This window comes from Cnephaeus nilssonii, assembly GCF_951640355.1.
Source record: "Cnephaeus nilssonii genome assembly, chromosome: 12".
Taxonomy (NCBI): Eukaryota; Metazoa; Chordata; class Mammalia; order Chiroptera; family Vespertilionidae; genus Cnephaeus; species Cnephaeus nilssonii.
The window spans coordinates 81531576-81542246 of record NC_137083.1 but is presented as its reverse complement, the minus strand read 5'-3'; the positions used below and the strand labels follow the sequence as shown (position 1 = coordinate 81542246).

The following is a 10671-nucleotide window of genomic DNA, read 5'->3' as shown; positions in this document are numbered from 1 at the left end:
TTGAGGGCCCCCCGGCAGGGCCACAAGATGACGACGATGATGGAGAGGTTAGGATGTGAGGGACACACACCACATCCTCATAGCACACACTACACCCATGCACATACACTCCACACAAATGCACATAGTGCACACTACACACACCTCACACATTCGCTCACAACACACATCCACGCTTGCTCTGACACGCAGCTGTGCGGGTCTTCAGGACGTAGTCTCCTGGGGGGTGCACGGGTCCTCAGTGCCCTCCCAAACCCTGGCCAGTGGCCAGCACAGAGCCAGGCCACCTCAGGGCCCAGCCCCACTGGGAGGCCTGACCCCTGCCAGGAGCTCAGAGCTCAGGAGTGGCTTCCTGGCTCCAGCTCCCATTTCCAGATGATCTTCCAGGTTAGGCTCCCACTAACCCCCCCCCCCCCCGCCCTTTCCAGGCTGAGGACTCCCCTCCCCCGCCACCATGGCCACCATGCTCAGACCCTGCACAGCCTGAGCTCCAGGAAGCCCTGACATGACCTGCTTCAGGTGAGATTCAGACCCAGGTCCTGCCAGGCACAGGTTTGTTAGCCTCACCCAAGGATGTTTTCCCACTGGTTTTTAGAGAGAGGGAGGGAGCGAGGAGAGGGGAGAGCACCTCATCGGTTGGTTGCCTCCTGCACGCGCCCTGACTGACCCAAGGATTGGACCTGCAACCCTTCTGTGCCAGGGCGGGTGCTCTGTCCACGGAGCACAGGGCCAGGGCCGGCCAGGCCCTTTCGGATAAAAGGAAGAGCAGGAGTGTGTGCCCCTGCCGCACCACCACAGGGTTCTTTTGGTTCATCCTCACCCAAGGCTACTTTGCCCATGAGGGGAGGGAAGAGAGGAGAGAGGAAAACACCCCTGTGCTGGCGCCACAACCAGGGTCAGGGACAGAATCTGCCACCCGGGTACCTGCCCTTGACCGCCCCCCCCCCCCCCCCCCCCAGCGCCTGCCTTCGCTCTAACCACGGAGCTCGAGCCGGCGTCGGCAGAGGACCCCTCCATCCTGGGACCAGGGCGGGCGGGCCGGGCTCCCACCGGGGTCCGCGGGGTGGGGTGGGAGGAAGGGGCGCGGGAGGCTGGCGCCCACGTGGGGAGCCGAGGGCAGGGCGGTGGCGCGGGGAGAGCGGGGGTCGTGGGTGGGCAGGGGCGGGCGCGGGGCCGAAGGCCGGGCTGGAGGGAGAAAGGGGCGGCCGGGGGCGGCCGGGGCGGAGCTTGCGGTGGACGCGGGGCGGGGCCGGCGGTGAGCGGCGGGGGCGGCCGGGGCGGGGCGGGGCGGGCGGCGCTGTCCGGTGCTGAAGCGGCGGCGGCGCGGCGGGGAGAGGCCGCCATGGACTGAGCCGCCGACATGGGGCCGCCGCTCGCGCTGCCGCTGCTGCTGCTGCTGCTGCCGCCGCTCCCGCCCGCCGCGCCCGCGCCCCTCGCCCGGCCGCTCGCGGGGCTCCTGGGTGAGTGGGGCCGCGGGGGCGGGGGTCCGAGGCAGAGGGCGGGAGGGTCTGCCTGGGCTGGGGGAGGGCGCCTGGCGGGAGGGGCGGGCTCACGGGGCGGCCGGGGTCGCGGCCCAGCGTCGCCGTCCCGGCCGGAGTCGCCCCCGGGTCCGGGCCGCCCCGTGCGCTGCCCTTGCTGGTGGCGTGGGGGCGCCCCGCGTGTTCGTGCCGCGTGCGCGGGGGGGAGCACGAGTGTGGGTCCCGCCTGGCACCCGGCTCCCCCTGCGTGGCAGCCCCGGGGGCACAGGGCGCCCCCAGTCAGACCCCGGCTGAGCTGCTCTGGGCGGTGGGGAGCCGGGAGGGACTGGGACGGACGGGCCGCGGCTCCCTGCCCGCTCTCGGCCCAGCGCCGCCCCCGCGGGTCCTGCTGGAGGCGGTCCCGGGGCGCCCCTGGAGGGGAGCGGGGGGCGGGGAGGCCCGGCCGCGGGGTGCAGGCCGGGTGCCGGCGGGCAGAGGGCCGCCCGCGGATCTGCCACAGGCCCTGCAGGGCCGGGGCCTCGCCACTGCGCCGGCCCGTGCTCCCCCTTTCTTGCTCGTGTCACCCCGTGAGCTGTTTGCTCAGCTGGCCGGCCGCCACCCTCCACGTAGCAGGTCCGCCGCTGACGCCAGCCGGGGGCCTCCTCGGAGGCGGAGGCGGCGCTGCTGGAGGCCGGGCCGGGCTGGTCTCCTTCCGCTGCAGCTGCGGGTCCAGCATCTGCGAAATCAGAGAGGAAGAGGGGGCGAGGGGGCAGCGGCGTCCTGCCACTCGGGAGGGAGCCTCTTTCCTCTCCACTTCGAGGTGCCCCAGGGGGCAAGGTTAGGGCCCAGCACGCCAGGAGATGGGGTGCCCGGCCACATCGCTGCAGGTGGATGCACCCTGCATCCTGCCGGCCCAGGGGGCTGCGGCCATGTGCTCAGCGCCCAGACACCGCTCCAGAAGGCTGGAGCCCTGGGCACCCGGGGGAGCACACGCTGCCCTCTCCCTCTCCCCCTCCCCCTTTCCCTCCCCCTTCCCCCCTCCCCCTCTCCCTTATCCCCTCTCCCCTCTCCCTCCCCTCCCTCTCCCTCCCCCTCCCTTCCCCTCTCCCTCCCCTCCCTCTCCCTCCCCCTCCTCTCCCCCTACCCCCTCTCTCCCTCTCTCCCTCCCTCCCCCTTTCTCTCCCTCTTCCTCTCCTCTCCCTCCCCCCTCTCCCCCTCCTTTTCCCTCCTCCTCCCCCCTCTCTCCCTCCCCCCTCTCTCCCTCCCCCTTTCCCTCTCTCCTTCTCCCCTCTCCCTCTCCTTCTCCCCTCCCCTCCCCTCCCCCTCCCCCTCCCCTTCCCCTCTCCTTTTCCCTCCTCCTCCCCCTTCTCCCCCTCTCTCCCTCTCTTCCTCTCCCTCCTCCCCTCCCCTTCCCCCTCCCCCTCTCTCTCTCTTCTCTCCCTCTCTCTCCTCTCCCTCTCCCTCTCTCACTGCCATCTGGATCTTGTTTGATCACCGTCACACCCTCATTATTCAAATAACAGCGCAAATGAAAGCTGCACCTTAGAGCTGCCCTGCCAGGTCACTGGTAACCTGCGTGCGTGGCCATCAACACCGGGCCTCTGGCCTCCCTCAGGGCGGCGCTTTCCTGACCCTTCTCCCTTTCTTCAAGGGCACCTGTCCCGCCCTCACTTCAGCTTCCAGCCCGGCACCACCGTGCGCCCTGTCTCTGGTGCACAAGCCTCCCTGCGGCAGACAGTGCACGCTTACTGGTGACACCGGGGCGGAACCGGCGGGACTGGCCAGCGAGGTGCCTTCAACTTGGCTCGTGGCCCAGATCCCTTCGCGGCGGCCTGTCCGGCCGACCGGCAGCGGCTGTCTGCTCTGCGCCGGCCGCCCTGGTCTCCTCTGCCCGCCCTCTGCCTGTGGCTGCGCGGGCTCAGTACTCCCCGTCCACGGCCGGCCCGGCCCTTTGTCTCTAACCGTCTCCACGGGAGGCCGCGCGTGAACGGGTCTTCCTTTGGGGAGACACCTCCTTTGTCCGAGGTCCCCGCGGCCCTTTCCCACACGTTCGGCCTGGAGACCCTCGCACCTCACCCAGGCACCCGTGGCCGTGGGCGCTGCGTGTTGGCTCTGCTCCGGTGGCCGCCGGATTCGCTCGCGCGCCTTTCCTTCACCAGCGAGCCCACGCGGGGCGGGGAGCGGAGGCCGCAGTCGAGGCGGCGTGAGGGTTTGTTTTAAATCGAAGCTCCTTCCTCCGCACAGAAGCACAAACCCGTCTTGGCTTCTTGGGGCCCAGAGCCCTCCATCTTGCCTGTTGGTTGTGAGGGATGAGCACCGGGCCCTCCCCGCGCTCTGCCTGGGGCCGTGCAGGGGGCTGGGGCCTGGGGGCCCTGGGCTTTGGGGAAGGAGGCGCAGACAGTGGGCCCACCCACAAAACCGGGCGCTTTGTGGGACTCTCAGGACGGTTTCCTGTGTCCAAAGATGCTGTCAGCGTGTCGGCGTGGGGGGAGCGTGCGGGGGAGAGACAGGTTTCCGCGGCTCCTCTGCGAAGTAGCGAGCTGGGCATCGCGCAGCTCGCCTGCCTCCCTCCGGCACCCCCTCACCCTCGTGGTGCCGCCGCAGGGGCGGGGTGCGCTCTGCGTTCCTCCGTGGGGTGCTGGCCCCTCGCTGGCACGTGCCCAGGGGTTCCTCCTCACCGAGCCGGCCTGTTGGAGGCGGCGGTGCCGGTGAACCGGACTGTGGGCTGGCACGAAACCCCAGCTCCTCACCCCAGGGCGTGTGAACTCTGGGGCCGCCATCCGTGAAAAGTTCTGCATTCTGGGTTTATTTTGTTGTGTTTTTAAATGCAGCATTACCTAATTTGTGAATGCTGTTATTCGCCCGTGTTTGTTTGGATTTTTGAGAGCTGGGACGTGGGGAGAGGCATGTAGGAGAGATGGGCCGCTGAACTGCCAGTCCGCCCGGGGCCCATGTGGCTCAGTGCTTAGCGCACCAGTAGGTCTCGGGGTCGACTTCCAGTCAAGGGCACGTACCTGGGTTGCAAGTTTGACCCCCAACTCCGATTGGGCACGTGCAGGAGGCAACCAATCAATGTCTCTCTCACATTGATGTTTATCTCTCTCCCTCCCTCTCTCTCTCAAAAAAAAAAAAAAAGGGAAAAACATCCTGGGTGAGGATTTTAAAAGAAAGTTTTCTAGAATTTCGCCCTTATGAAAGCGTGTTTGTGACTAAATGCGGCCCGAACTAAAAGCACCTTTTCGCCGGGTGCCCGGCGTTTGGTCGCTGGTTCCAGGATTGTCCGCGTGGGAGGCACACGGCGTTTTCGGTCAGACACATCCCGGCGGCCGCCGCCGCGAGGCACAGCACGGAGAGCCCCTTCTCTCCCTTCCGGGCGCACAGCGCAGGGGCAGGCCCGGGCGCCCTCAGGCACCTGCCGCTGCTGCCCCAGGCTCCGCACTGACCTTGCAGGCGGACACCCGCTGGACGTGTTTTTTAATCTTGGTTGATCGGAGGCCAGAACGGAGAACCCTCTGGGCGCCTGAGGCAGCCGGGCGCGTCTTCCCCTCGCCGCCGCCGGTGCCGCCACTGCTGAGCCGGGCGGGCACGGGGAGGGGCTCTCCTGGGAACACTCAGGTCACACAGGAAGTTCCGTGCGTGCTGGTCTGCGTCTGTGTGGACGGGGTGCCCCAGCCCTCGTCTAAGAAGTGGACGTGGGGCTGAGCGCAGGTGTGCGCGGCTCCCGCCCAGCTGTCCGTCCGGCAGGGCTTGGCGGTGACCAGCGGGGCTCAGCCCTCCTGCCTGGAGGTGGGTGAGAGGGTGTTTGACCGACTTTACTGACCCCCCTGATCGTATGGCCGTGATTCAGAACACGCAGGGACACTCCCTGTCAGCACGTGGGTCCTGGGCGGCGGTGCAGGGCACCGGGCGGGGGGGACGCGCTAATGGCCATAAACAGAGTGGGCGCTGCTGCGTATTCAGTGGAAACTGTCACTCAGTGAAATGATTGGTGTGTGTACTGACCTGTGTATGGATTCTGTGACAGGAGCTGGGAGGCCCGTCACCCACACTCCCTCGGAGCAGCCTGCCCGTCCCCGCAGCCCTGGCAACTCCTGGAGCTTCCGCCTGGTTCCCCGTGCTCCCCAGAATAGCGTCGATGGGCAGCATCCTGTCTGTCTCACAGATGGGAAGACAGGCCTGGAGGGCCCCGGGCTGGGTGGGGCTGGTCTCTGGCCCAGAGAGTCTCCTCCTCTTTCCCAGGACCGAGGGCCGGCTGTGCAGGCTTCTGCCGAGAACAGGCGGCTGCTGGCGCCGGCCCAGGACAGGGCGCGCTCCGCTGGCCAGGCCGCCTTCTCTAGGAGCCCGGGGCCTCGGCCTCGGCCTGTTCCCAGGGAGTGTGACATGCGCCGCGGCCTGGGGGCCTCCCCGGCGGGTTTGTTCTGGGCGGCAGAGGCCGGTGTGGGCTTTGCCTCGGAAGGAAGGTTGCTGCTTGGAAGGGATGCCATGTCTGTGCACCGTTAGCCTCCGGCGATGCAGGAAGCAGGTGCTGGGCCTCTGGCAGACCCGCCCCCTCCCTCACCCTCTTCACCCCCCGCCCCCCAGCCCTCCGTCTCTCTGGACCTCTTTCTGTTTTGCTTTGTTATTCGTTCGTTGTGTTTTTGGACCCGCACGTGGTACTTGTCTTCCTCTGTCTGATTCGTTCACTGGCTGATCCCCGCCGGCCGGCACGCTGTGCGGTGGAAACAGAGGCTCCGGGCCGCCAGGTGTGGCTGCGCCACGGCGTCCCCTCTCGCCTCGGAGCACCCCTCCCGCGGCCGCCCCTCGACGCTGCAGTGAGCACGCGGCGCAGGTGTCCTTGTGAATTCGCGTTTTGTTTTTTTCGGGTAAATCCCCGAACGGAATGATGGGTTGTGTGGCAGCTCTTCTTCATTGTGTGAGGAGGCCCTGCTCTGCTCTCCACCTGGCTGCAGCAGTCTGCACCCCGCCAGGCCCCTGCCCCGCGTCCTCGCCAGCACTCGTCGTTGGTGGGTGTGCTGATGGCGGCCGTTCTGACAGGTGTGAGGGGGGACCTCAGTGTTTTGATTTGCCTCTCAGGTGATCAGTGACTGAGCATCTTTTCCTGTGCCTGTCGGCCACCTGTATCTTCTACCCATCCCTCCCGTTTTGTGTTTATTCACTTCGTGTGCTTTTGTATTGCCGACACTGTTACAGAGGCCCCGTCCCTCCCCTCCTGTCCCTCTCCACCAGCCCCCACCTGCCTCCTCCGCCTCGCCACACTGTTGTCTGTGCCCATGGCTATGCCCGTTTTTAAATTGGATTGTTTGGGTTTTGGTGTTAAGTTTCATGAGTTCCTTAACTATTTTGGTTATTAGCCCCTTATTGAGTACATCATTCATAAAGGTCTTCTCAGCGCCGTCTTTTCATTTTGTTGATGGTTTCCTTTGCTGCGTAAAAGCTTTTTAGTTTGAAGGAGCAGACTTGTTACGACAAAAAGCCCACTTCAGAGTCGGGACGGAGGCCGGTTGGAGTGGCTTGGTTGGTTGAGCGTTGCCCTCGGCGCTCAAAAGTTAGGGCTCCATTCCCAGTCAAGGCACATGCCTGGGTTGTGGGTTTGCTATCCGGTTGGGCCACATACAGAAGGCAACTGATCAATGTTTCCTCTCTCTCTCTCTCTCCCCCTTCCCCCCCTCTCTCTCTTTCTCTCCCCCTTCCTCTCTCTCTCTACCCCCTCTCCCCCTTCCTCTCTCTCTCTCCCCCCTTCCCCCCTCTCTCTTTCTCTCCCCCCTTCCTCTCTCTCTCTCTCTCTCCCCCTTCCTCTCTGTCTCTCTCTCTCTCCCTCCCTCCCTTCTCCCCCTCCTCTCTCTAAGCCTGTCTTTGGGTGAAGGAGGGTTGCTGTCATAAGGAAATTTTGAGTCGCGGCAAACAGGCCGAGGATGGCTCGTTGCAGTGGCTCCTCATTCTGTGGGGCGTGCTGGCGGGTGAGGGAAGGGAGCTGTCTCTCCCGCGATGTGGCCATTCCCGGTCCCCACGCGGTTCTGAAAGCCCACATCGGCTTCGGAGGCAATGCCCGGCACATGGCGTGCAGCATGGGTTTGGAAATGGTGTTGGTGAAGAAATTTCCAGGAGAGAGGCTGACCTGGCTTCCAAAGAGAAAAGGACTTGATATTAATGGTGCCGGTCAAGTCTGCCTCCAACAGCAAAGTGCAGTCAACGCGCAGACGGACGGGCAGCCGCGGTGCTGGCGCGGGGCAGGCGGCTCCGTCGGGGCCGCGGCTTTATCCAGCCGAGAGCAGACGCCACCCTGTGGGGCGGCTGCGTGGGGCTCAGCAGTGTGTTCTCTGAAGTACAACTGCTGGTGTTTTTAAAAATATGTATTTGTATTGATTTCAGAGAGGAGGGGAGGGAGACACACACATTAATGATGAGAGAGAATCATGGATCGGCCGCCTCCTGCACGCCCCCCACCGGGGACCGAGCCCACAACCCGGGCCTGTGCCCTGACCGGGAATCGAACCGTGACCTCCTGGTTCCTAGGTCGACGCTCAACCACGGAGCCACGCCGGCCGGGCTACTTGCTGGTATTTTAATGGCACCAGACGAGACATCGCGGGAAAGGGCGGCTCTTCACGGCGAACAGTCAGGACGCCTTCGGCCTCGCCCTCTGCTCTCGCCTGGAAACAGGCCGCGATCTCCGAACTCCGTGGCCTTAGTGCCTGTGAGCGGACGCGGGTGCGAGTGAAGCCTGAGGAAACGCGGCGCCGCTGGGGGCGCCACCCTGGGACCTGGGCTCCGTGGCCTCGCACCTGCTCACCAGGCTTCAGTCCTGGTTCCATGAGCCAGTCAACCTGGACGACAGGAGGCTCCGGCACAGCCGGGACTGCGGGCGACTTCCAAACGCAGGCGGGCAGGCGGGCTGTGGGCCAGCAGACAGTTCATCTGCCCGGACGCCGGCTCAGCCGCTGGCGGCCAGGCCGGAGGCCGCCCGTTTTTCCAGCTCGGTCATCGGCTCTGCTGCGCTTCGTACTCACCAGCCGCCCAGAGCGCTGCCGCTGCCCTCTGCCCTCTGAGTGCGCGTCCTCAGAGCTCGGGGGACGGTGCGAGAGGGTGGGAGGCCCTGCTGCTCCCAGAAGTGCCAGGTTCTGCGCCGTGTTGGAGGGGATGGCCAGACAGGGCGGAATACCGTCATCGTTGCAAACAATTTCACTTTGGTGACTCCCAAGTCTTGGCTGAATTGACTACTGAGATTTTTGCAGAAGAGCTACCATTTTATTTTATTTTTTACTCATTTTCTAGAGGCCGATGCACAAAGATTCATGCAAGAATGGGCCTTCCTTCCCCTGGCTGCCGGCACCGCCTTCGCTCCGGCCGGAGACGCCTTTCCGCCTTCCCATGCTGTCCAGAGGCCTGGAGGGGCTGGGGCGGTGCGGAATGCCTGCATCATCACCATGGCGATGATGCAGGAGTCCCACCCCTGGCCACTCTGCGCCTGTGTATGCAAATTAACCCGCCATCTTTGTTGGGTTAATTTGCGTACTCACTCCTGATTGGCTGGTGGGCGTCATGAAGGTATGGTCAATTTGCATCTGACTCTTTTTAAAAAAAATATATTTTATTGATTTTTTTACAGAGAGGAAGGGAGAGGGATAGAGAGTTAGAAACATCAATGAGAGAGAAACATCGATCAGCTGCCTCCTGAGCACCCCCTACTGGGGATGTGCCTGCAACCAAGGTACATGCCCTTGACCGGAATCGAACCTGGGACCTTTTCAGTCTGCAGGCCAGTGCTCTATCCACTGAGCCAAACCGGTTACGGCGCATCTTACTCTTTTATTAGTGTAGATTTTACTTATTACCATTCAATTTTAAATAGTAATATCATTTATGTGTTTTTATTGATTTTTTTTTGAGAGAGGAAGGGGTGGAGAGAGAGAGAGAGAGAGAAAGAGGCATCCATCAGTTGCCTTCTGCACACCAGCCCTGACTGGGGGTTGAACCCTCCACCTGTTGGTGTACAAAGGTGTAGGGGATGATGCTCCAGCCAGCTGACACAGCGCAGACTGATTTATGTCTCTAAGAAGCATATTTAACTAGATGCAGGCCAATCACATTGCAATAATGAGGACGATGGTGACGATACTGTCTAGAATTTATCTTCTATAACCCCTCTTAAGAGCTAACAGCCGTTGAATAAGAGAAGTAGGGCTGAGCCCTGGCCCAGTGGCTCAATTGGTTGGATCGCCGTCCTGTGCACCAATGGGCTGCGGGTTCGAGTTCCAGTCAGGGCACACACCCAGGTTGCGGAAGTGATCCCTAGCTGGGGCGTGTGCGGGAAGCAACCAATCGGATGCTTCTCTCTTCCTCTCTCTCAAAATCAGTGCAAAAATATCCTCAGGTGAGGCTTAAAAAGAAATAGCGCTTAAATAAGACCCCTACCGATTCTCAGACGCTAGGTGGGCAGTGCAGTAGAGAATGCATGTCCTTTCTCAGTCGCACGGTCACTCTTACACACGTGTGCCGTCTGGCGGGCAGGGCCCTTGAGTTGGGGTTTGCTAACAGGCCCGCCATCACGGCGTTGGCGCCAGGGAACCCGTGACACCAGGAGCTGCCCGGGGCCGGGAGCTGCCCGCTGTGGACGCGGCCAGGGGGGCGGCCCTGGGCGGCGATGACCGGGCGGGCGGGCTCTGTGTCCCCCGCCTGTCTGCACAGCTCCCGCCACACGCGGTCTCGGAAGCCGCCGGTGAGCTCTGAGTGCCACGGAGCCCGGGAGGCCTGGCACGGCCCCCTGAAGTCCGCCCCGCAGCGTGGCCGGCTGCCCGGGGGCCTGTGTGCCCGCTCTCCGGGAGCCTCTTGCTGGCTTGTGCTCCTCGCCTCCCTCCACAGCGTGGTTTCCAAGCTGCTCCGCTTCCCTGGGCCGCACAGAATGTGCACAAAAGCAGCACCAGGGACAGGGGCTCCCTGCCGCTTCTGAAAGCAGGTCCTGAGGGAGGGGCCGCGGGGCCCCCTGGTCCCAGCTCCCTGGTGCTCCGCTATGGAGGCCACAGGGCTCTCCTGGGCGGACGGACTGATGGCCCCGGACGGGCCAGGCTCTCTCGGCCTCACCTGCTTTGTAAATAAACATGTGCCACGTGAAACGAAAGCAAAACGGGTCTAAACCCACCAGGAGATTGAGGCTCTGTGGGGCGGCACGCAGGTGGGCTGTGGCTGGGCGGCCGGCTCCCGGCTCCTGCTAATGTCC

The 10671-nt window shown here is 63.9% G+C and overlaps 1 protein-coding gene across 1 annotated transcript in view; it reads left to right on the top strand.

Moving 5' to 3' along the window:
* Nucleotides 1–1360: 1360 nt before the first annotated feature.
* Nucleotides 1361–10671, top strand: part of PTPRN2 (protein tyrosine phosphatase receptor type N2) — a gene marked incomplete at both ends in the record, with an annotated part of 459743 nt that continues 450432 nt past the window's right edge. The window contains one exon of the mRNA XM_079785821.1: nt 1361–1460. Coding sequence (XP_079641947.1) covers nt 1361–1460 — 100 coding nt within the window. The remainder of the gene's footprint in view (nt 1461–10671) is intronic.